This window comes from Spermophilus citellus (genome assembly GCF_964194105.1).
Source record: "Spermophilus citellus genome assembly, chromosome: 1".
NCBI lineage: Eukaryota > Metazoa > Chordata > Mammalia > Rodentia > Sciuridae > Spermophilus > Spermophilus citellus.
The window spans coordinates 205,682,625-205,709,313 of NC_138182.1; the positions used below are offsets into that span (position 1 = coordinate 205,682,625).

Here is a 26,689-nt window from a genome sequence, read left to right on the forward strand (position 1 = left end):
AAATAGACTAGAAAAAGTTAAATAACTTCATGATGGGAGCATGCACATTTTTTAATAATAGATTCATAGCTTTAAATGTATGTATTTATTTATTTGGTACTGGGGATTGAACGCAGGGATGCTTAGCCACTGAGCCACATCCCCAGTCCTTTTTTATATTTTATTTAGATACAGGGCTGTTGAGGCTGGCTTTGAACTCACAATCCTCCTACCTCAGCCTCCCTAGCCTCTGAGATTACAGGCATGTACCACGATACCTGGCTAAATTTTTATTTGTGAGAAATACTTCAGTGATAATTGCTTTCATACTTAAATACTTCTGATTTAAGATCAAAGCGAATCATGACTTATAAAACTCATATTTTACTTTTATAAGTATATATAATTGAAGGGAGGAAAATTCTTACGACTACCCTGGAAAATCTCATCCACTTTTTTTTAATTGTTCCATTATTTTAAATTTTAAAGGTTTTCTTCCTGGGAAGATTTTGAAGAAGAACATGGGAAAGGGAGAGAGTATGGTTATGCAAGCCTCCACAAAGAACTGGAGCCATTTCTGTTACGCCGAGTTAAGAAAGATGTAGAAAAATCTCTTCCTGCCAAGGTTGAGCAGATTTTAAGAATGGAAATGAGTGCTTTACAGAAACAATATTACAAGTAAGCTGTACACAGAACACCTGTTTCAAATATTTAATTCTAGTTGACTTCCATGTTTTTGTCTTGGTGTTCCCACCTTCCTCACAAATAGGATCCTTAAGGGTACCAACTCTTGAATTTTAGAATGGGTTTGTCTTATGACATAATGGGGCATAGAGAAAGAGATATAATGGCACCTTCAAATTGTGGGTAATGTAAAACTGAATCATCTTCTAACAGGTCATTTTGTTTCTTTTCTAGATGTTATACTGTTACATAATTTTTTTAAGTGTTAGGGTTTCCATGATATTAAGATATTATAATTATAAGAACTGACAGATGGAGGTTAAAAAAAAAATTAGGACAAAATTTTAGGCCCTCCTGCTTTATGAAGAAGAGCCATAACTTTTTGTGTATATTTTGCATGTCAAAATCTATATAGTACCATTTATTTAAAGAATCAAATGTCCTGTCATCTGCTTAAATATTTAATTGCATAAAATAAAGCACATTGCTTCATCTGTTTCAAGTCTAAGTATCGTGCTCTTAAAATTATACTTATTACAAAAGTTGTAGGTTTTAACTAGGGAAAATTTCAAAGATACACAAAAATAGGGTAATAAAATTGTTTTAGTTAGCTTTTTATCACTGTGACCAAAAAACCTGACAAGAACAATTAGAGTGGGAAAAGTTTATTTGGGGGCTTAGAGTTTCATATGTCACAGTTCATAGATGACTGATTCCATTTCTCAGGGTCTGAAGTAAGACAGGAGGTGGAGGAAAGCAGATAAAGAAATTGCTCCCCTCACAATACTTCCAATGATCTACTTCTTCCTCCAGTCACACAATACCTGCCTGTAGTTGCCACCCAGTTAATCCCAATCAAGGCATTAATGTACTGATTAGTTCTTAAAATCTGATCATTTCACCTCTATACTTTTTGCATTGTGTCTCAGACATGAGCTTTTGGAGGAATGCCACATATCTAAGCTACAACAAATTTTCCTTCCATGTAACTTTCAGCTTAATTTTTGACTCATAACTACTCTTGCTTCATTGCTAGCCATTCTCATTTCTCCTACTTCATATTCTTTTGAGGCAAATCAGGAGGTACAGTAGTTTCATCCACTTATGTTTTTTCAGTTTTTCTCTAATAATTGATTAATAAACAAGTTCTAGTATTCCACTTGAAAGTTTAATAATAGTTTCTTTATTAGCATTGGATATCATGTTTAAATTTTTTTATCTATTGTCCCAAACTTTGCTTTTTAAGTTTAATTCAATCAGGATTGAAATACATCCATTTATCTATAGGGCTCCCCCCTCTTTTTTTCCCCCTAAAACTTATTTGATAAGAAAAAGTTATTCTATCGAATTTTTCCAGTGTAGATTTTGTATAGTACTCTGTTTCAAGTCCATAAAATAGTTTAAAATATCTTATTTCCTATATGTTGGGAGATAGTTCCTTGTTCAAAGTCAGGTGTTTTTTTTTTGTTGTTGTTGTTTGTTTGTTTTTTAGTTGTTAATGGACTTTTATTTTACTTCTTTATATAAGGTGCTAAGAATCGAACCAGTACCTCACATATGCCAGGCAAGCTATGTACCATACTGAGCTACAACCCCAGCCCTAGGGTTGTAGAAGAGCCGTAACTTTTCAACCCTAGATTCAGATTTTTAATTTATGATGAGTAAGTTTTGTAGTGCAAATGATAATATTCTAATTCTGGTATGGAGTTGTTTTTTAAGAATGTTTATGGAAAATTTGGAAATATAAGGAAAAGTAGACAGAAGATACAATTTCTTCTAATTCTCAGTGCTAGTCATATATCATTAAACTTGAACATTAGATTCTTCCAGGTACGTTTCATTAACTAAGATACTAAAATACTGCCATAAATGAATGTAAAAGGTTTTAGAAATTCTTTTTGGAATTAAAAAAAAAAAAAATCTTTTAGCCTTTATTACCTCTTCTAGCATTGAGCATTTTCCCTGGGTTTTATTTTGCTTTTTAGCCCGATTCAGGGAGATACTAAATAAGTGGTGGTAAAGAAGGCTAGTAAAAAAAATATATATAAACTAGATAGTTTGGGATTTTCACAGCTCTTTAAAGATGAATTTTATAAGAAAAGAAGACAGTAAAAGATGGAATAAGAAAGTAAAAGATGAAATAAAAGAATCCATGTGCTAAATGGTAAAAGGAAATGTTTTATGTAGTTTGGACTAGTAGCACCAAAAGTTCTTCTGTAAGTTGCATATTTTTGTGTAAATGTAATTTAGAGAAGGCAACGTGGCTAACTGAGACCAGGTATTATGAGGTTTCTTTTAGGTGTGAGTAAAAGGTCTAATTTTAGAAGCTGTCTAAGGCAGTAAAACTGTAAGAAGGTTCAAGTAGATGATACAGTTGGCCATCTTTGTAGCAAATATTGGAGTGGGAGGATTAATACACTATCCCTATTATAATACACTGTCCCTTACAATGTTACATAAAGCCTTTTCTATGTACAGTTAATGATTCACATAACAAAGACTCCCATGAGTCTTATGAATGAGATTCAGTCCGTGGTATATCCAGTTGTGAATTTCATAATAGTACAATTTTACTTGTACTAGGTTTCTTTTTTTAAGGTTTCAGAATTCATCTTGTTATTGTTCTGTTAAACATCATTTTCATTATTTTTTTTTCAAGATGGATTTTAACTAGGAACTACAAAGCCCTCAGCAAAGGTTCCAAGGGCAGTACCTCAGGCTTTTTGAACATTATGATGGAGCTAAAGAAATGTTGTAACCATTGCTACCTCATTAAACCACCAGATAATAATGAATTCTATAATAAACAGGAGGCCTTACAAGTAAGAATTTTTGACTATTACTTTGTGGTAAAGCAGAATTCTAGGAATGTTCATTTTAATTTTAACTGAAAATGGTGTAGTGCCTTATGTAATATATTGGTTAGAAATTCTCATTGGTTAATGTTTTACTTTAATAATAGTCTTGAGTATTTTTTAGTCATTATAAAAAAACTTAAAATTTTAATATATCATTATTTTGATCAGTTTTATAAACATATTTCTCAAACTATGTATTATAGTAATTTACCCAGCAAAAAATCTATTAGTACATTCATAATTATGAAAAAATGATTATGCTGAATTTGTGAATTTGCAAATAGTAGTCCAAAGAATATCTTGATACCAGAGCTTCCTTTTTCCATTATTTCTGGAAGATAAATTTAAAAATATGAGAGCATATCTGTAATCCAGTCAAAGTAGTACATTGGGGGACCAGGATCAGATACTAATGTATAATACATTTGCTTATTCATTTAAATGTTGGATTGCTCTTCATCTATGTTTTTGGCTAAGATTTTGGAGAAATAGTATATGACAACTAGCAAATAGAGTGAAACAGTTCTTACTCCTTCCTAAAAATAAAAGAATCCATGTGCTAAATGGTAAGGGACAATTTTAATTAATGTAATATAGCAAAATGGTAAAGGTTCTAGAAAATTTTGAAAACTGAAATTGTTTTTAGAGCATTATGAAAATACACAATCTCAATTGAAAATAATGAAAGTGTGTGTGTGTTGTTTTTTTTTCATTTGCTTCTTTTAATGTGTTGTAACAGTTTAAATTTATTGTATCCTTAGCACTTAATTCGTAGTAGCGGAAAATTGATTCTTCTTGACAAGCTGTTAATTCGCCTAAGAGAACGAGGCAATCGCGTTCTCATTTTTTCTCAAATGGTGCGAATGTTAGATATACTTGCAGAATATTTAAAATATCGCCAATTCCCCTTTCAAGTGAGTATTTCTTTATCATTTTTAAGTTTCATCTAATTCCTCAGTTTATTTTACATAATTAACTTGGAAATTATTTTGTAAATGAAGTGGATTTTTACATAAAATGTATTAGCCTTTGAAGAAATGTTTTTAAAAAAAATACTTGTCATAATTCCCTTTCTCTTTTCCCTTATATTTACCAACAAAGCACTTTTTCTTTCTTTAATTTCCTTTTAATTCAGTCTCTTATGCTTGCTTTAGATTTTGAAAACTATAATAGGTGGATATTAGAGTCAGGTGCTCTTCTCGGTACTTAAATATATTTAATCCTTACAGCATTTTTATAAATAGTGCCAGAAACATAGTTAACATTCAGTATGTACAGCTAGTAAATAGTATGTATTTTGTGCTAATAGTAAAATAGGAGAAGTAAGAGACTCACTACACATAATCCTTGCTCTGTTGGAATTCATAATCTGATGTGGGAGACAGACATTAAAGTGTAGGTAGTTACAAATGAACATAAACATTATCCCTATGGTAAATGCTGTGAAGGACAGGTTTTGTTGATATGAACAAGATTGAAAAATATATAGTCATTTTTTAAGGGGAATAGTAGAAGAGTACCATTATTTGAGGATTTTTAAAACCACTTTGATATGTAATTTCCATATTCCACTTAAAATATACCATTCACTGCTTTTTTAGCATATTTTACAGATTTGTACAACCATTACCATGTCAGTTTTAGAGCATTTGTATCACCTCAGAAAGAAACTCTGTATCCTTTAGCTACTCCTTGCCTTTCCATTCCTCCTCTAGCCTTGCTCTGGTATATTTTTAAATAAGTTATTTTGTGTACAAGGTCAAATGGAAAAAATAGTACAGAATTGCTTGTAAGCAGTTCTTTACCATCAATTCCTTCTTGTTCTAAATCATTTCCTGGAGAGAATTACTTTTAGCTTTTTTTGTTTGAGACCATGCCACAATAGATGATGTATCACTATCCTTATGGGCTTTCTAGTTGTAATTTTAAGTGTTTTTCTCAGATTTTTCCTTTCTTTTTTTTTTTTTTATAGCTTTATTTTATGTATTTTTATGTGGTGCTCAGGATTGAACTGAAGGCCCCATGCACGTAAAGGCAAGCGCTGTACCACTGAACCAAAATCTCAGTTCTTCAGGTTTTTCTTTTTAAAGTTAAAAATATGTATAGTGAAACTAAAAGTTCTTATAACCATTATCTTTTTAAAAGTAACATTTTCAGAAAGTATTTTTAAAATTATGTCAATTATGAACAATCAGTTTGAGCTACATGTGTAAAATGAAAAACCTGAAAAAACTGTCAGTAGCAAGCAGTGTATATTAAACATCATTTGCAAAAAAAGAAATCTAAAAGGCATGTCATAAATAACTGCTGTCAGGCTGGGGATGTGGCTCAAGCGGTAGCGCGCTTGCCTGGCATGCGTGCAGCCCGGGTCCAATCCTCAGCACCACATACAAAGAAAGATGTTGTGTCCTCCGAAAACTAAAAAAAAAAAAAAATATTGAATTCTCTCTCTCTCTCTCTCTCTCTCTCAAAAAAAGTTTTTTTAAATAAATAACTGCTGTCATACCTAGTTTATTTTTCCTTATAAACCATTGGCATTCTCCTTATGTTAGAGCTCGTAGGGCACCTTGGATTTTCTTCTGTACTCTCAAGAGGAATGTCACATTTAATCAGGCCACAAAAAGCAGTCTTTTCATATTGCCTTGGTGCCCTTTGTCCTACTTGACTCTGACTCATTCTTTGATAATTCCCTTAACCCAGTTAAGTAAAGTTGGCTACATGCTAAGCCAGTTGATGTGATTGCTGTTCACTGGTTGGAGTTCCCATGAACAATCTGCACTGTTGTTGGAAAAAGGGGGGGGGGCATTGTCAGGTACCAAGTAAATACCAAGTGAATATCTGTTTTCCTTGGGAGATATACTCACAGAGTGAGCCTCTTGTAAAAATGGTGAATTGAACACACACACTTATTTCTTTGTTCTTCTAGAAAGTCACTCAAATAGCAGTATAGTGCTTGGGGGCTTGGTGGGTAGAAACTTTTCAGAACATAAATGAGAAAGGAAGAAATGGTAGAATCTGAATGGTAGGTAACTTCATGGTAACTAACTTAGTAGGTCTAAATGAACTGAATAATAAATAATCAGTGCGAAAATTTTAGAAACACACTAATCTACATTGCAAAAATCTGCAAAGGTTCAGGAATTCTTAACACTAGTTATTCGGAAAATGAGATACAGGTGGGTTTAAAAAAAAACAGATTATTGAAAATATTTTTGAAAGGGACATATTTATACCTTTATTCCTTTCTGAAACTTCACTAAAATGGCAGCCTGGTTTAATGTTTGCTTTGTTATAAGAATTGCATTCAATGACCCAAACCAGTATCAACCAGAAACATGTTTTTACATACGTTTATTATAATCTCAGTTCCTGAGTTTTTGGTTTTACTATTGTAACTCTAGTACCTTTTAGGTTTGTTATTATCTAGCTATTTTCTGCTGCCTTACAAAAATACCATTGATTTTGGTTATTAATCTTATAGCTGGTAACTTTGTTACATGATGCATTTTAATAATTAGGCAGTAATCGTTCAGACTTTCCATTTGATGGACAGTTATATTGTCTCTGTTAATTTTTTTTATTTTTAATCCTTATAGGTTTTCTATAAAGACCTTTTTTTCTTACTGCATTGGCTATGACATTTAGTCCGATGTTGAATAGCAATACTGATAATAATTATAATGATTCATCATTAAGTATAATGTTTTCTATAAAATGTTTGTGCATATTTTATCAGGTTACAGACATTCATTTTTATAATTTGTCCACTGAGAATTTTTATAAATGATTATTAAATGTCATCCATTATTCAAAATACTTTATACAATAACAAAGCAGAGGTTGACACAGTTTCCCAACATACTAGTTTAACTCATCCACTGAATGCATGATCACAGTAAGCAAGTTATTTCTAATCTAAAATAAATTTATTAAATGTCGATTATAATTAAAGTGAAAATAATAGCATTGTTTTTATTTTGTTTTCTTTTTTTCCTTTTACTCAGTCCAGGGCCTTGCGAGTGCTAAGCAAAGCTTTCCAATACTGAGCCACACCCCCAGCCCAATAACAGCTAATATTTAGGAAGTACTCAGTGTATGTCAAGCACTGTGCTAAGTTCTGTAGTCTGTGAAGGAGGCACTTATTGTTATGTCCATTTTACTGAGAAAGAAGTTGACACTGAGAAAATTCAAATCTCTTGCTCAAGGCATTCAAGATAGTTTTTCAGGCTTTTGGAATAAAGCCTTCAGTGCCTTTGAAGCTTTAGCATGCATTAGAATTAGAAGGAGGGCTTTTGCTGAACCCTTGTGATTCAATAGATGTGGAGTGAGGATCAAGTTTTAAGTTGTTATGTTCTTAGTTGACACTAATGCTATTGGTTCAGTAACCACATTGGACTTTATCGATGTTTTTTGAAGTGTGGATTGTGACCAGTTAATGGATCCTGGGAATCAGTTTAATGAGTTTCAACAACATTTTAAGAGATAAAACAGCTTCTAAATTATGAGACTATAGTACATCTCATGAAACTTATTTCAGGTATATGTATTCATTAACATATCTCCTACAATGAGTCTTAAGCAGAACAGTGTGACTGCTGATACTGTATATTCTCTTGGAAACAATCATTGGTAAGAACACAGATTAGAGAAAGAACTGGACATTGTTTTATTATAGTACTTTGTATTCATAAAGTTGTAGTAAAGGGCATATGCCTTTTTATACTTAATTTTATAATTTTAATTGTTTTTTAACATTTTGAATGTGGTATATGCCTTATTTTAATGTGTTTTATTCTAGAGATTAGATGGATCAATAAAAGGGGAGCTGAGGAAACAAGCTCTAGATCATTTTAATGCTGAGGGATCAGAGGTATGAATGCTTTAAAAATTGTAAATTTTGTTTCAATCCTATATTTTGTGTAGTCATATTTATACTTTGATTAAAAAATTTATTGGTATTAGCTAGTTTATTAGCAAATGGCTTTTTTAAAAGTCTATTTTCTGTTAAATCTGAAAAATTTTATACTCTTCTTAACAATACCATTTCATCATGTTAATTAATTTGCTTTGAAGTGAATAACCCACTTTCATTTAGAATTCTTTGTTATGTACCTTATCCTTTATTTTTTAAAGTAATGAACATTACATATATAGTCAAAGCCTCATCACTCCCCTATTCCATTCCCTCTTTTTACAATAATTAAATACTAAAGTAATTTGTTTTTTATTATTAACATGTTTATTTGTATTTTGGAGTATTATTTATTGCTCTTTCTAAAGGTTTATATATTAATTTTCAATGTTGATTTTCAATTTTATTAGTAAAGTTCTTTTTAATTTTACAAAATCAATTTTTTTGGTTTGATTATTCATTCACTTGTTAGAATTTTAAATCTTGCTTATTTACATTTTCTTATAGGATTTCTGCTTTTTGCTTTCTACAAGAGCTGGTGGTTTAGGAATTAATTTAGCCTCTGCCGACACTGTGGTTATATTTGATTCTGACTGGAATCCACAAAATGATCTTCAGGCACAGGCAAGAGCTCATCGAATTGGGCAAAAAAAACAGGTATTTTTGATTTCTGTTATTTTACTGATTAGTATTTAGAATTGTTTAAGATCATCAGGAGATAGAGGAAACATAGTCATTTTGCTATTTTATTTAACCAATTAGTTATTGAGGAAACCAGTTTACCACACCTGGAGAGTCAGACAGAATAGTTATCTTAACTATCTTCAAATAACTTGGTTGTTTTAAATGAGATTTTGAGCAGTAGCTGATATATTAGTCATATATTGTCCCTGTGCTTACAAGATAACACACACATAAAAGCTACTTTCATTTTATAGATTTTGTTCAACCAACTGGCACCACTGTAACAAAATATTTCACTACTGTTGTAACTATTCCAACCATATAGAACCTCTTTCTGACTTTAAAAAATAAGGAAGTCCTTTTCAATTTTGGGAAGCTTTGTTTTGTAATTGAGGCTTCTTCATTGTCTTGTGGAGAGGTTCATAGAATTTTATATTTCGTGAGTGATGAAACATCAGAATCACAGGAACTGCCATAAGACCATTAGAAATTTACCATTTTTTTTCTTTTTTCCCAGCTAAATCAACTTTAAATAACAAATTACTTTTCAAAAAAAATAGAAAAGAAAATCTGTTAGCTAAACTGTAAAATAGTAAGATATATTCTCAAAAATTTCTAAAATTGAAGAACTTTAACTATATTGTTATTTTTATTTATTTTGCTTATAATAATGAAAACTTCATGTTGGATGATCCAGTTTATATACTAATGTTTGGGCACTTCAGGTTAGCACAACAAATCTTTTTACTGCAATTTTCCTTCCTCATGCCTGTTTTTACAGGTGAATATATATCGTCTAGTTACCAAGGGATCAGTTGAAGAAGATATTCTTGAAAGGGCCAAAAAGAAGATGGTTTTAGATCATCTTGTAATTCAAAGAATGGACACAACTGGCAAGACTGTACTTCACACAGGTTCTGCTCCATCAAGGTGGTTACTTTAGTATAAAAAAATGCCATTTTAGTGTTACCTTAAACTCATTTTTCTAAAATTTTATATCACTGAGTGGATCACTGAAGTGCTATATTTTTGAAGACTAATTTCAGTCAGAGTGTGTACCTTCAGTACTTGGTTTTTCCACTACAGATTTATTCTCATGAACTTCTACACTTCAAAAGTTCCTTAGTTTAAAAATAACTATATTAAAACTTCCCCATTTAATTTTCTTATGTAACAATTATAAAGGTGACAGAGTGCCATATAAATATGAACTATTAAAATTAAACATTTTTATTTGTTTTATTTGTTTTTAGTTCTACTCCTTTCAATAAAGAAGAATTATCAGCCATTTTGAAGTTTGGTGCTGAGGAACTTTTTAAGGAACCTGAAGGAGAAGAACAAGAGCCCCAGGTTAAAAAAAAAAAAAAATGTATACTCAGAATGTGTATTATTGTAGAAAGGAAAGATTCACATGTATTTAAAATAAAGTTTGTCTTTTAATTATAGGAAATGGATATAGATGAAATCTTGAAGAGGGCTGAAACTCATGAAAATGAACCAGGACCTTTAACCGTAGGAGATGAGTTGCTTTCCCAGTTCAAGGTAGATTTCTCTTTATATAATTGAGAGGGATTGAGTTACCTAGTATTTTGGTAATTTTTCTTTTATATAATAAGTAAGATAATTTTTCTCTTAAAATTTGTTGTATAAAAATATTTTATTATTCAGAAAAACCAGTAGCAGCTGATGTGATTAAGAGACCAAATTGCTTATGAACAGATAAACTTAGTTGGGTGGGGGAAGCTGTTACTTTCTAATTATCATCTAGAATAATTAATGCTCAGCAAATAGCATGCCCTCAAGTATTTGAGTAAATGAATGAGGACTTTTAACTGATTTTATATATATATATATTTGTAGATGTCACAATACCTTTATTTTGTTTATTTAGTTTTTTTAATATGGTGCTGGGGATCGAACCCAGTGCCTCACATGTGCTGGGCAAGTTCTCTACCACTGAGTCACAACCCCAGCCCCTTTTAACTGATTTTTATTGGAGCAATTTTTTATATTATATCAATTTAAGCATTATCATTAATGCTTATGAAGACTAATAAGGAAACACAATCACTAATAAGAAAACTTAAATCGATCAGACAAAATAAGCAGTAAGTTAACCATTTATTAATACTTATAAATATACACGATTTGGTGAGGGTACAGAGCTATAAAAAGATCTAAAACAACATATATCAGCTGATGTTATGGAGGAAGTTGAATGCCCTTGTTTAGTGTGAAGAAACAAGTTCCCCTCCATTTTATCATTTACTATGAACTGAAGTTGTCAGGATTCAATTCAACTCCTAGCATTTTTTCATTCAAAAAATATTTACAAAGCACCTATAATATGTGTCACACATGAGGGACACAGAAATGAGCCAAGAGTTGGTAATTTAGTCACCCTACTGGTCTTAGGAAGAATAGACTATAATGTGAGCAAGAACTGAAGCAGGGAGATAAGTTAGATAACTATTTCAATAATACTGATGAGAAGTGAAGGTTAATGGAACTGGCACTCAGTCTGAGCATGATCTAATTAACTGTTTCCTAAGACAGAGCTATGATTTACTTTTAATTTGACCAGTAATTTGGAAAACCTTACTGATAAGTAGAATAAAATATAGATTATTTTTATGACACGAAAAAATAAACATTGTTATTTTCAGCCCCATTTCATATGTGGAATAAGCATAGTTTCTTGTCTTTATCCAGTTATAAATAAGTCTATACATTTAATATTAGTATTGGTAACCAGCTTTAATGAGTGCTTGCTATATACCAGACTCTCGGTGCTTTGAATGTTATTTTCTCCTCACAAAAGTTACTTTGCTGTTTCTGTGTATTCCTTTAGAAACGAAAACACTAGGACTTAGGGAACCCAAGTCATTTATCTGAATTCTAACAGAGCTCCATGTCTGTATCCTTAGCTCTTTACATTCTGTTTTTTTTTTTTTTTTGGATCCTAAAGATAAGACTGTTGTTCAACAGCACTTGGTAGTTCATAAACTGGTCTGGGAATTCTAGAGAATATATATATTATTTAACATGTTAATAGTATAAACTACCTTTTTTCATTATTACTTGTTAACTGACTCTAGTTTGTTATCTGCCTCTAGTTCTGTTACACTAATAATTTTGTTGAGCAGCAGGGCAAAGAGAAGCTTTCCTGGAGGGAATATTGTTAGAGTCATTTGGTTTGATTCTCTATGCCCTAATGAAGAAGTAAATGTAGATAGGTTAGTAGTCATATCTGGCTTAGCTTATAGTCTTAGTCATATTCATTTTCCCAAGATATTTTTGTTTTGTATAGTTTTATTTATTTATTTATTTTTTGGTGGGAGGGTTGAACCGGGGATTGAACTCAGGCACCCAATCACTGAGCCACATATCCCCAGCCCTATTTTGTGTTTTGTTTAGAAGAGACAGGGTCTCACTAAGGCACATAGTGCCTAGCTTTTTGCTGAGGCTGGCTTTGAACTAGCAATCCTCCAGCTTCAGCCTCTGAAGCCACTGGGATTACAGACATGCGCCACTGTACCTGGCTAGTTTTTGTTTTTGAGTGCAGCCTTGCTATGTTTTGTTGCCCAGGCTGGCCTCAAACTCCTGGGCAAATGATCTTCCTGCTTCATCCTCCTGGGTGGCTGAAATTATAGGCACAGGATGCTGTGTCCTACTGATATGTTTTTTTCCCCAGGTTTTAACATGTTACCGTTTCTCTCTTTAAGAAATTTATAATTTACGAATACATTTTTCTATACTACATATTCTGTTAAAATTTCTGAAATTTATCAGGTTGCCAATTTTTCAAATATGGATGAAGATGACATTGAATTGGAACCTGAAAGAAATTCAAAAAACTGGGAAGAAATCATTCCAGAAGATCAAAGAAGACGGTTAGAAGAAGAAGAAAGGCAAAAGGAACTTGAAGAAATTTATATGCTCCCAAGAATGAGAAACTGTGCAAAACAGGTGACTTTGTAGTTTAAACTTTCCTGTTAGGAGTATAGTAATCACCTTGGACTGGTCTTTTTGTTTGTTTTGTTTTTATATATATTTTTTTCTTACAGTATCTTTGATTTAATAATGTTTACCTTATAAAATGAGTTGAAAAGTGTTCCCTTCTTTTTTGGGGACTATTAGAGAGCTTGGAAATATTTCTTTATTGGTGGAAGTATTGTTTGGGAAACTATCTAGGCCTATCATGTTTGTAGAATATTTAATGATGTTCTTTTTTCACTTACCTAATGTTAATATTTTCTTTCTTGATCATTCTAGGTAGAATTTAACCTATTTCATTAATCTTTTCAAAGAATCAATTTTTTGTTTCATTGATTTTTTTTTTCTATTTTCACTTTCATGTGTTTCTATTCTGTATCATTTCTTCTTGCTTTTGGTTTCACTTGCTCCTTTTTTTAAAGGTTTTGCGGTGTGAGCATAAATACTGAATTGTCTTTCTTTTCTAATATTAGCATTTAATTTTAAGGATTTTTTTTATGAATTTCACATTTTAATGTTTTTCATTTCAGAATAATTTATAATTTCCCATGCAATGACTTTTTTGATCCATAGTTTTCTTAGAAGTGTGTTTTTTAAATTTCCAAATATTTGGAAGATTTTTCAAGTATCTTTTTTAATGACTTCTAGGTTAACTCTATACTGGTCAAACAGTTTCCTTTGTACAAATTGGATTTAAAGGAATTTTTTTTCTTATGACCTGAAGAAACAAAATACTTAATTTTAATATTATGGTAACCTTAATGTTACAAGCTCTCTTATATCCTTTGGCAATAGGAAAAACTCTAATACGAGGCTTCTTTTTGCATTAATCTTTATTTTTTAGAACATTAAATTATAAGATTATTTGCATTGATTACTCAAGATTTTTTGGTTCCTAAAAATTTTGAACCAGAGGTATGATTCCTGCTTTACATTGGTCCTTGCCCAGTTACCTCTTTCCTAATGAAAAAGTTTTTTTGTTTTCTTTCCTACAACCATAATAGGGGATTCTCTCATGCCCTTAGGCCAGTAGATGAGAAGGGTTTGGCAGAGCTTCCTACCTGTCCCCCAGAAGTTGACTGTATTACCTTTCTTTTGGCTTGCTCCTGGGATGTTCCCTCCAATTTCCCAGCATGCCTGTCCTTCTCATAAGTGCCTGGTGGAGGAGAAAGTACCTGAGAGTGGGTACAAGTTTTTCACCCTGTCTTTGCTTTCTAGATGTCCTATGCTATTATGTTTGCCTACTTTTAGCCTTTAGCAGGTGTTGTGACTTGCAGTTGCCCTGCTGGTGATATATTCAGGGATTCACATGTACTAGGCAAGCTCTCTACCACTGAGCTATACCCTAACCCTGCCTTTAGGAAATTATACTTACTTTCTTTTACCTGTTTGTATGATACTCAGAGTCTGTCACCTTAGCTCTTCATAAGTGAGCCAGTATTCAATTAATTTTCATCTCTTCTTTTAAACTCCTATTTTTATTTATATTTTACAGAAGTAGATTTCCCTGTTATTTCATCTCTGATGCATTTAAGAAAAATTATGATTTTATAGGTTAGATTTATTTATTTATTTATCTTGCTTTTCCAGTAACTTTTTTTAAAATTTTTATTGTTGATTGTTCAAAACATTACATAGTTCTTGATATATCATATTTCACACTTTGATTCAAGTGGGTTATGAACTCCCATTTTTACCCCATATACAGATTGCAAAATCATATCGGTTACACATCCATTGATTTACATATTGCCTTACTAGCTAGCGTCTGTTGTATTCTGCTGCCTTTCCTATCCTCTACTATCCCCCCTCCCCTCCCTTCCCCTCCCCTTTTCTCTCCCCCCTCCCCTCCCCTCCCCTCTTCTCTCTCTACCCCCTCTACTGTAATTCATTTCTCCCCCTTGTATTTTTTTCCCTTTCCCCTCACTTCCTCTTGTATGTAATTTTGTATAACCATGAGGGTCTCCTTCCATTTCCATGCAATTTCCCTTCTCTCTCGCTTTCCCTCCCACCTCTCATCCCTGTTTAATGTTAATCTTCTTCTCATGCTCTTCGTCCCTACTCTGTTCTTAGTTACTCTCCTTATATCAAAGAAGACATTTGGCATTTGTTTTTTAGGGATTGGCTAGCTTCACTTAGCATAATCTGCTCTAATGCCATCCATTTCCCTCCAAATTCTATGATTTTGTCATTTTTTAATGCAGAGTAATACTCCATTGTGTATAAATGCCACATTTTTTTTATCCATTCATCTATTGAAGGGCATCTAGGTTGGTTCCAGAATCTTGCTATCGTGAATTGTGCTGCTATGAACATCGATGTAGCAGTGTCCCTGTAGCATGCTCTTATTAGGTCTTTAGGGAATAGACCGAGAAGGGGAATAGCTGGGTCAAATGGTGGTTCCATTCCCAGCTTTCCAAGAAATCTCCATACTGCTTTCCAAATTGGCTGCACCAATTTGCAGTCCCACCAACAATGAACAAGTGTACCCTTTTCCCCGCATCCTCTCCAGCACTTGTTGTTGTTGGACTTCATAATGGCTGCCAATCTTACTGGAGTGAGATGGTATCTTAGGGTGGTTTTGATTTGCATTTCTCTGACTGCTAGCGATGGTGAGCATTTTTTCATGTACTTATTGATTGATTGTATGTCCTCCTCTGAGAAGTGTTTGTTCAGGTCCTTGGCCCATTTGTTGATTGGGTTATTTGTTATCTTATTGTCTAATTTTTTGAGTTCTTTGTATACTCTGGATATTAGGGCTCTATCTGAAGTGTGAGGAGTAAAGATTTGTTCCCAGGATGTAGGCTCCCTGTTTACCTCTTTCTTTTGCTGAGAAAAAACTTTTTAGTTTGAGTAAGTCCCATTTGTTGATTCTAGTTGTTAACTCTTGTGCTATTGAGGAATTTGGAGCCCGACCCCACAGTATGTAGATCATAGCCAACTTTTTCTTCTGTCAGACGCCGTATCTCTGATTTGATATCAAGCTCCTTGATCCATTTTGAGTTAACTTTTGTGCATGGCGAGAGAAAGGGATTCAGTTTCATTTTGTTACATATGGATTTCCATATGTAACACCATTTGTTGAAGATGCTATCCTTCCTCCATTGCATGCTTTTAGCCCCTTTATCAAATATAAGATAGTTGTAGTTTTGTGGATTGGTTTCTGTGTTATAGGTTAGATTTATTGTTAGGGTTGGATCCATGCCCTACCAGTTTTCTCTAGAACAGGCAATAGTGGAACCAAATAATTTGGCCTGAAAGGGACTACATTTGTTGTTTCTTATTTATTTCTGTGAATTCTAAAATTATTTCCTTTTATAGTGCATGGGAAGCATAGCATTACATTAAGTCTTATGAAAGGGTTAGAGGAGGTTAAAATAATAATAGGGTTCAGAATATGTATAGAGGCTTTGGAAAAACTCTTAATACAGTGTAATTTTTGCTGCATGTGTTAAAACTGTGGATATTAGGAATAGACATTTAGTGGATTACATGGCATTTTTTTCTGTGAAATAGATATTTGACATATAGCCTAGTTAGAACAGCAATGGGCGAATATTTAGAAGGAAAGTAGAAAAGAGGGATAAGGAATCATTCTTCCCCACTCTGAGATACATGACTAATAGTATTATTACAGTATATAACATTGTAATTTTTTAAATGGATTTTGTTTCTTAGGTTAAATAGTAGTCACATTGTTATAGAATTTTTTTGCTCTTTGACAGTATATCATGAGTGTTAATTATTCTACAATACAATGTTAATATTGCTAAAATTGCCCTCTGCCCTTGATTAAATACCCACAGAGATAGATACATAAGTGTCTGTTTTTCTGTACCATTATCAGTATTGACTATTATTACTTATTTGGTATTTGTCAACAGTGATAGATTTTAAAAAGGAGTTGTTATTTGATTACTTGCTTATTAATAACTTTTCATATTTTTACAAAAGACTGATTTATTGATTTATAAGCATGCTTAAATTATTAAGGCTATTAATAACCCTTTGTCATTAACATGTTATTTTTTGTTCTGTTTGCTTAATTACTTTTGCTTGTGGAATATTCTAAGTTTTTATAGAGTTTTTATTTGCCCATTAGATAAAAGCTTAACTTTACCCTAAGTTGGGTGAATTTTTTTTTTTTCAAATTCCAGATTAGTTTCAATGGAAGTGAAGGGAGGCGCAGTAGAAGTAGGAGATACTCTGGATCTGATAGTGATTCAATCTCAGAAAGGAAAAGGCCAAAGAAACGTGGAAGACCACGCACTATCCCTCGGGAGAATATTAAAGGATTTAATGATGCAGAAATTAGGCGGTAAGATGATAATAGACCATTTTGTTTTAATTTGGTTTCATAGAAAGTAAAACTAAAATATGAAAATTAATAATTTTCAAAAATTAAGATGATAGTTTTAGAGAAGGCAAATATATGATGTTTGAGTAGGAATTGAGCATTCCTTCCTGGCTTTTGGGTTCATTATAACTGTAAAAGCAAGTTCAACTTCTAATCTTTGCATGTTATTTATTGCTAGGCTAGACTACTAAAATTTTTTGGTTTTATTAATGTATTTCAGAATAATGGTTTTGTTTATTAAAAATTCACACTGCTTTGTTGATTCCCAGGATTATTAATTTTTTGTGGGAATAATTTAGTTCTGTATTTTTCTAGTGTCTTAACATTGAAGTGATTGCTTTTTGAAAGTAACCATGTTTAAAACATTTCTGGGATTGGGGATGTAGCTCAGTGGTAGATTATGTATTTAGCATGCCCAAAGCATCTATCTGATCACCAGCACCACAGAACAAACAACAGTAACAAACTATCTCTGATATGACCAAGTAGGAAATGGGTTAAGATTAGCCATGCAGGATAAATTGTAGTTTTTGCTCAAAATATACTATATTTCTTTAAGGGGAATGGGGTAACAACTTATTTTGTTAATATAATAGTTTTGCATGTGAAATTTGTAAAAAGATTGTTCATTACTCTAGAGTTTGTTGTTTTGTTTCTTTCAAGCCATTGTAACTTTTGTCTTTTAAATCATAGACTTGACTGATAAGGTTCTTCCTCATTCTTCCTAGCAGACAACTAAATACATTGTTAGCTTTCCTTAAGAGCACTTTTATGACATCTGATTTGCTGGTTCTGTTTTTACTTGGAGAAGCATTTCATCTTCTACTTTTCCTGGATATTTTTCCTCATCTATCAACCACCTACATAGCTTTTTTTCTGAAGTAAAATTTTTATTTTCCATTGTTTAGTGTAATACCACACATCTGTCTTATTTTTATCAGCACTTGGAATGTGAGGAGGTGTAGAATGATTGATAATTATTCTGGAGACACTTCCTGTGATAACTTTGAACCCTTTTCCAGTCTTGTGAAAATAATAAAGTAATTCTAAACTAAAATTTAGCTTCTATTGTTTTATTTACATTGATATCTTAAGTTCATCCTGGGTATAAAAGTACTTGTTTTACTTTGGTACATAAATTCATGTTTTGACATTTGTGTATTTATAACATACCTTTTTCATTTTTTTGTTAGTAAATGTGCTCTGAATTTATTTTTGCACTAATAAGTATCTTATTTCTGCATATGTTGTAAATATATGTGTATTTTTAAATGGATAATGAAGATCACATTTCAACCAAGTGTTTATTTTCTGCTAGGTTTATCAAGAGCTATAAGAAATTTGGTGGCCCTTTAGAAAGGTAAATGCATTTGTCATCTTCATAGAATTCTAAAATTTTATATAACTGTCAGCTTGCTTTAGTTGTATTAATATTTAGTTTGCTACCTTGTTTAATTTGCTTTTAAGAGGCACTTAACAATCTAAGAATCAAGTTTTAGATTTTTTAAAAAAGATTTTTTTGTGGTCTATAAATTTTTTCTTATCTATAAATGAAGTTGTCTAAAACAAATTTAAATTTTATTTTTATAACTAATGTATTTTTCATTGTTTGATTTTTCATTATACAACTTACGAACCACAAATTTATTCATACAGGTGCTGAGTTGCTAATTTAACTTAACCACTGTTTTTTCTAATTAGAAAAATTCTTAGTTTTTAAAATTACATCCTCTTAGTACATAAACAACTAAAATTTTTTAAGCTATGGGTTAATACCAATAATTGTTGGTCATATAAATATTCTTTGTCTTTTGTTGTAGCCAACCCTTTCTGAATGTAGAGCAGCAAAGACTCAAATTAATTGACTTTTTCCTCTTAAAAACTTTAAAAATAGAGATTATTATATTTTCTTTTGAGGCAACTAAAAATGCAATGAAATACATGCATAATTATTTTAGATGGTGGAAAAAATGTCTAAGAGTTAATTTTTCTTTATGTTATGTTGCATAGTTTACTCTCACTTATAATTGTCATAAAAATTTTGTATTATTTAAAATTTGATCAATTTGTAAAAAAAAGATTTTATAGAATTGGCATATGATTTTCAAATCTGTATACCTATTATACAGTTTTCCAATTAATTTTCTAATTGCTCTGTAATGAGTTTTCAGAATTTATTGTCTTGGAATATGTAAACAATTTGTATTTCTACTAAATTATTCTAGGTTTTTTCATGTTTTAAACTAGAATTTATAAGACATTTATTAGAGTGACATTTTGATCTTAAAATAGAAAACTTGGTTTATCACAAACAGTTCTACATCATTTAACACATGCCTGAAATTTGTCTTATTTTGATACAGATTAGATGCAATTGCTCGAGATGCTGAATTAGTTGATAAGTCAGAAACAGACCTCAGACGATTAGGAGAATTGGTGCATAATGGCTGCATCAAAGCTTTAAAGGATAGTTCTTCAGGAACAGAACGAACAGGTAACATTAAAATGAGTGATTTAAAAGAGAAAAATGAAAGTTTCAAGATATACTTTTTGAGTTAGGTGTTATGTCTTAACTTACCTGTTTAATTAGTTTTAGAAGATACTTTACAAGACAAAGGAAGGACGATCTGAGAGGAAATGGAGAACAGAATTCCAGTTTTGAAGGCAATAGAATCTATCCTTTAGAGTCCCTGATGTATTCTGACTGGGACACAATGTCAGAAATTACTGTTAAACTTTCTTTTTAATATGGATAAGTAGGAGAAGAAAATGTAAATATATACATGTGATATTTGTTTGGTGCACAGTTATTTTATTATGCTTATTTTGCAGTTCATATGCCTGAAGAAAAATATTTACATGAGGTTTAATAATAGATATACTAAAGAAAAAAAATCATACTAGAATTCTTATTTAGAGGCTGACAGAACAAATAGATGATCTATTTTGTATGATTAATAATTTACTTAATTACATGAAATACAATTTGAATCTACATCTGCCAGATTGTAATGATTGGTTTATTATATATAGTGAAAGTTTTGTCAGTAATCCCTTTCTTAATAGTATAAATAATAAAGTAATAGCACATATTGTGCTGTATTTTGTAGAATTATGCTTTATATGTTTTTCTATACTCTTGTCTAAAAAATTAAGGTGGGAGACTTGGAAAAGTGAAGGGGCCAACATTCCGAATATCAGGAGTACAAGTGAATGCCAAGCTGGTCATTTCCCATGAAGAAGAATTAATACCTTTGCACAAATCTATCCCTTCAGATCCAGAAGAAAGAAAGCAGTGAGTTACTTTATAAAATTTTTGTTGTTAAGTAGCTTTGATATGAAGGTATGTTAAGTTTTTGTGGCATTATTGGCTACTTTTGGACCAGAATTTTTAATGACTCAAATATGTTTTTCAGAATTAATTTTTTAATGTCAGTTATAAACATGGAAGTAATTATTAACTTTAATAATAGGTATACAATCCCATGCCACACGAAGGCAGCTCATTTTGATATAGACTGGGGCAAAGAAGATGATTCCAATTTGTTAATTGGTATTTATGAATATGGATATGGAAGTTGGGAAATGATTAAAATGGATCCTGACCTCAGTCTAACACATAAGGTACTGTATATCTCGTGACTTTGTTGGCTTTAATTTATTCTAATCTTTTAAATTATTATGGAAATAAACTAGGAATAAGTAATCAAGGCTCTGGTTAGTTGTGTGCTCATGGCTTCTTAGAACTTTGTTTTCATGAAAGGATTAAGTTTAAATAAGTGATTTCTGAGTCTTTTGTCATACTTCTGGAATTATATTTTTGTTATTAAGACAGGTATAGACAGGTATATTTTCCTTAAGATTATTGGGTTAAAAAATCTTCTGTTACATCATTAACTTATTTGAAGACAAAAAACAATCCTTAAGCTGTCAAGGTTTTTAAAAATATGTATTTTTAAGTTTTTTGGTGATTTGATTCTACTGTGTTAGGTAAAAGAATATCTTTGTGTAAAATGGAAAACACTGGAAGTATTTTTTTTTTTTTTTTGGTACCTCTTTAGATAAGTACTAACTTTTAGATATCAATGCTTTATCATTTGTTCCTATTAAGGAAAACTTAAATGTCAAGATTTCCACTGTGAAAATTTCCTCAGGAGGTCACCTTCTAAATAGGTGGTACTCTGTATTCCAGGAATTGTTATATATATATATACATATGGTGTTATTGAGAGGAAGGGATTCTAAGGATAATGTAACATTTAATAACAGCAAATGTTAAATGCACTTTTTTGTATATTTGAAAGAAATTTATAATCAAACTTTTCTGTTTTCATTTTGAAAGGTAATAACAAGGGACTTTTTTTGAGGCATATTTATTTAGGATTCATTTCTTAGAAAATTAAATTTTGCCTGTGGTGTAGATATTTTTTTAAATGTATATTGAATGAGTCATTCCTATAAATACTAAAATTTGTAACTTTAGTGAGTTATTATATTTCTTAAAATGGTTAAATATTTTTTACCAGTAAACTTTTTTCCACATTTTTTATTGTTGCGTGTAGTTGTATACATTGATGGTATTTATTGTTACATGTTTATACCTGCACACAGTATAATTTGGCCTGTCACCAATAAGCTTTTTATGTTATTTAACCTGAAATTTAATTGCTTTTTCAGATTCTTCCAGATGATCCTGATAAAAAACCACAAGCAAAACAGTTGCAGACACGTGCGGACTACCTCATCAAATTACTTAGTAGAGACCTTGCGAAAAAAGAAGCTCTGAGACTTTCTGGTGCAGTAAGTTAAAATTGAGATGCTTAAGAGTGGTTTACTTTTCTTTTGTATAAGGTACACCTGGTTTACTGACCATCCTAGACATGCATAGTTAATACAGCTTATAGTTTTTCTTTAAAGTTTTATTTGAATATGGTAATGTTTTCCTTTACATTATTTCACCATATATATTAAAACTGATGAGTTCATTTATTTCTAGTATTTGGTACGGATTAAAGAAAATTTGTTAGTGTTGAGTACTCTCTGAGAGGTTGAGCCAGGGAGCTGTTTTATTGGAAGGTATTAGACTTTAAGTAATAGTATCAGAGGTCGCTGACCTTATTTATGTGGAAGCTCCAAAAAAAGACACTAAGAAGGGGATGATTGGAAACTTAAAGCAGCCATTAAAAGTTTACTTATGACTACAATAACTACCTGGGTACTACTGAAACTGATTTTTAATTGTATCTCTGGTACCATTGAATTTAATCAAGGGTGATACTAACCTAATTGTGAAAATCCACTTATATTACTCATTCCTGTTTTGTTTTGTTCGTCGTTGTTGTTTTTTTGTTTGAGTACTGGGGATTGAACTCTGGGGCTCTAGACCTCTAAGCCACATCCCACTCAAATTACTTGTTTTTTAATTTAGAGACAGGTTCTCACTCAGTTGCTTAGGGCCCCACTAAATTGCTGAGGCTGGCTATGGACTAAAGATCCTCCTGTCTCAGCCTCGAAAGCCTCCCAAGCTGCTGGGATTACAGGCGTGTACCACCACGCCCGTCTTACTCATTTCTCGGCTAGTATTTATTAAAGTATGAGTGGGGTATATATTCTAACCTTTATATTTAGTATTTTTGAAGTTTTTAAATAATGAAATCTCTGGGCCAGGATGTAATAACATGTACCTAGCATGGTCAAGGTCCTGGGTTCAATTCCCAATTGCTGCAAATGATAAAAATGAAAAATTTTTAAAAATTTGTGGGTTTGGTTAAAATGAAAAATGATGTTTTTAGGGAGGTTTAAAGAGAAGAAAAATAAGAGCTAAGAAGAATAAAGCAATAAAATCTATGAAACTGAAAGAGGAAATAAAGAGCGATTCCTCTCCCCTGCCTTCAGAGAAGTCTGATGAAGAAGATGATAAGGTAAAAATGCATTTTTAGAACAGTAACATTTTCTATGGAGATGGGAACGTGGCATGTTTTCAAGTGTGTTACATTTTAAAATTAAGCTAAGGTCTGAAATCTTACTTTTTAAAAAATATTTTTCCCTTTGTGGTGCATAATGTAGTCTCTTATAGAACAGAATTCTACCTATGCAGTGGATACATTAGATGCATAAAGCAAAGGTCCTTCCTTTTCAAACATTTGCCAATTAGATGAACTTCTGTCTCTTTTAAGGTTATTATTAATTTGAATGGGACTGGCTTACTTTAGTTTATAGGAAGATAAACATTGCATGTATCTTTAAGGGGATTCTGGGTTATCTCCTTCAGAATCCACATACATGCAATACATAGTCATGCCAAAAAAAAAAAAAAATAGTCTTTGTCAAAATTCAGTTAGTAATACATTGGCCATACTTGCACTTTCTAGGATGAGATCACTTCTGTGAAACATCCAAATAAAAAAATTAAAACAGAAAGAGACAGTGAAGAAAAACCTGAGCCAGATGTTTGTATAAAGAAGGAATCAGAAGAGAAGAGGGAAGCAAAAGAAAAGGAGAATAAAAAAGAACTTAAAAGGGAGATAAAAGAAAAAGAGGATAAGAAAGATATAAAGGAAAAAGATTTTAAAGAAAAAAGAGAAAGCAAAGTAAAAGAAGCTATGCAGAAAGAAAAAGACATAAAGGAAGAAAAGGTATGCAATTCATAATGTAAAATTTAGAAAATAAAACAATCAGCATATTTACATTTTAGGATACTAAATTGCATATCAGCCCATATAAGTCTATATAACTGAGTTCTTTAGAAGTATGTGTGGGAATGTATAAAGGAAAAAAATAGGTTTGAATACATTTTAATGCCTTACATATATGGTAACAATATAGGGTAGCTTTTTTTAAAAAAAGAAAATAGATAAAAATAGTCAATGAGAATAAGCATGTGTAGGATAAATTGAGACAGTAATTGTTTTCTGAAAGTTTTAATCATTTTGCCTTTGCTGTTGGGTTTTTGTTTTTATTTTCTCTTTTCAGCTGGGTGAATCCAAGTCTGAAAGTAAAGAAAGATCCAAAAAATCTTCAGTGTCTGATGCTCCAGTTCATATCACTGCAAGTGGTGAACCAGTTCCCATATCTGAAGAATCTGAAGAACTTGATCAGAAGACATTCAGCATTGTAAGCAGTAGACTTTCTGATTATTAGCAGTAATTCATGTAACATTTTACTAAGTTGCAATTTCACCTATGAAATTGAGCTATGAACTTAGAAATGTATTTGAATGTGAGTTCAGATTGATATAAATAATAGATTTAAATTTTAGATAGTGTGCTAAAATTAGAATCAGTTTTGGAAAGCCTTTAATAAGGATTGAAGGAGAAGGTTTTAGAGGGAACCGTTTTCCTTTAGCTTTGGAATTTTAAGGTAAAGAATTGTAAATTCTTAAACCAGTAAGTTTAGTATTCTAGTGTTTCTTCTCTATGGTGAAACATTATTTTTATGTCAGTTTTTAAGAAACCAGTATTTTTAGAATAGATAATAAAAATGGAAATGTTTTATTAACAAAGTAAAAGAAGAAAAAATTATATATAAAATATAAACCACAATTTTTTATTACTAGATTGAGTAGACCTAAAATTGTACTGTTAAATTATTGTGAATGTTTCTGAACACACTCACTTTCTGTACTTACTTTGTTTCAGACTGACACAGGTTCCCATACTTTATTTTTGAACAACAGATTTAAACTATACTAGTTCTACTTGCTAGCATACTTTTATGTTACTCAAAGTAATTGGTACTTGTAAAGTTTTCAAACAGTGCTCTCCAAAAAGCTCCAGAAACATGGAAATTGATAGTTATTTCAGTAGAGGTTATGACTGAATTCAGGTATTAGAGTAGAATGATAGAAACTAAAAAGTCTAAGTATAGAGCAAAATTAGGAAGAAGTAATAATTATAGAGAAAAGGACTGAGTAAGACAAGATAGGTATCGAATTTTCAGAGCTTGAACCAGGATTACGATATGCACATTATTCTGGACTCCTAAGGATTTATACTATTTGAGCAATTAACATACATCACTGGTTAGACTGGGTTATTATCTTTTAGTTTTATCATTGTTGTTAATCAAATACTTTACTTGAAAGATATACATTTTCCCTTCTAACACTAAATTTGTGATTGACCACTATGTTATTCTTCTTGCCCTCTTTTCACGCTTTTTCTCTCCTTTGGATGCTGACTGGAAAGTACTGATAAATGAATACGTGCTCATTCTCTGTAGATTTTATGACATCTCCTACAATAGCTTTCCATGCTCTTTTAAACATAGTAGTTCCTACCACATTTTCACAGTTTTCTTGTTCTGTTGGTATCATTCCAGTCACTGAGAATTTGGAACACTCAAAGTAAGCTGTTCCTATCTACTATTTATTTATTTGAGCCATATGTGCTATTTTTGGCCTTTCCTTTTTTTTTAACAGAATTTTTAAAAATTTTGTTCTTTTTAGTTACACATGGCAGTAGAATGTATTTTGAAATACATACATGGAGTATAACTTGTCACTTTTGTAGTTGTACATGATATGGTTACACTGGTCCTTTGTTCATATATGAACATAGAGACAAGTTATGTCCAATTCATTCTACTGTCTTGCCCATTCCCATCTCTACCTTCTTCCTCCCACTATGACCTGTCCCATCTGATGAACCTCCCCACCTCCCTTTTCCTACATGTTGTAAGTCAGATCCACATATTAGAGAACATTCAACCTTTGATTTTTGGGGATTGGCTTATTTCACTCACTTCGCATGATAGACTCCAGTTCCATCCATTTACTGGCAAATGCCATCATTTCATTCTTTTTTTATGGCTGAGTAATATTCTATTGTATATATGTACCACATTTTCCTTATCCATTCATCTGTTGAAGGGTACTTAAGTTGGTTCCAAGTTTAGCTATTGTAGATTGAGCTTCTGTAACCATTGATGTGGCTGCTTTGCTGTAGTATGTTGATTTTAAGTCCTCTGAGTCTAGTACTAGGAGAGGGACAGTTAGGTCAAATGATGGTTCCATTCCAAGTTTTCTGAGAAATCCATACTGCTTTCCAGAGTGGTTGCACCAATTTGCAGTTGAACCAGCAACTTATGAGTGTGTACCTTTTCCTTAACATCCTACAGTGACCTTTCATTTTAATCTCTTCTGTAGTCTCATGCACTGGGATTCCTTTTCTCATTATTAAGGATAACCTTTTTATTTGTGACTTTAATCAAGCCTCCCTA

General features: G+C 31.7%; 1 protein-coding gene across 2 annotated transcripts in view; it reads left to right on the top strand.

Moving 5' to 3' along the window:
- CHD1 (chromodomain helicase DNA binding protein 1) overlaps nt 1-26,689 on the top strand; it is a 74,678-nt gene that overhangs the window by 35,892 nt on the left and 12,097 nt on the right. The window contains exons 15-32 of one of the 2 annotated variants that reach the window (XM_081287049.1): nt 469-657; nt 3,323-3,485; nt 4,283-4,435; nt 8,320-8,391; nt 8,941-9,090; nt 9,899-10,047; nt 10,371-10,467; nt 10,564-10,659; nt 12,910-13,086; nt 17,271-17,431; nt 18,789-18,830; nt 19,834-19,964; nt 20,627-20,765; nt 20,944-21,094; nt 22,148-22,270; nt 23,263-23,391; nt 23,842-24,105; nt 24,443-24,583. In XM_081287049.1, coding sequence (XP_081143175.1) covers nt 469-657; nt 3,323-3,485; nt 4,283-4,435; nt 8,320-8,391; nt 8,941-9,090; nt 9,899-10,047; nt 10,371-10,467; nt 10,564-10,659; nt 12,910-13,086; nt 17,271-17,431; nt 18,789-18,830; nt 19,834-19,964; nt 20,627-20,765; nt 20,944-21,094; nt 22,148-22,270; nt 23,263-23,391; nt 23,842-24,105; nt 24,443-24,583 — 2,527 coding nt within the window. The remainder of the gene's footprint in view (nt 1-468; nt 658-3,322; nt 3,486-4,282; nt 4,436-8,319; nt 8,392-8,940; nt 9,091-9,898; nt 10,048-10,370; nt 10,468-10,563; nt 10,660-12,909; nt 13,087-17,270; nt 17,432-18,788; nt 18,831-19,833; nt 19,965-20,626; nt 20,766-20,943; nt 21,095-22,147; nt 22,271-23,262; nt 23,392-23,841; nt 24,106-24,442; nt 24,584-26,689) is intronic. The other variant, XM_081287050.1, reaches the window with a different exon arrangement.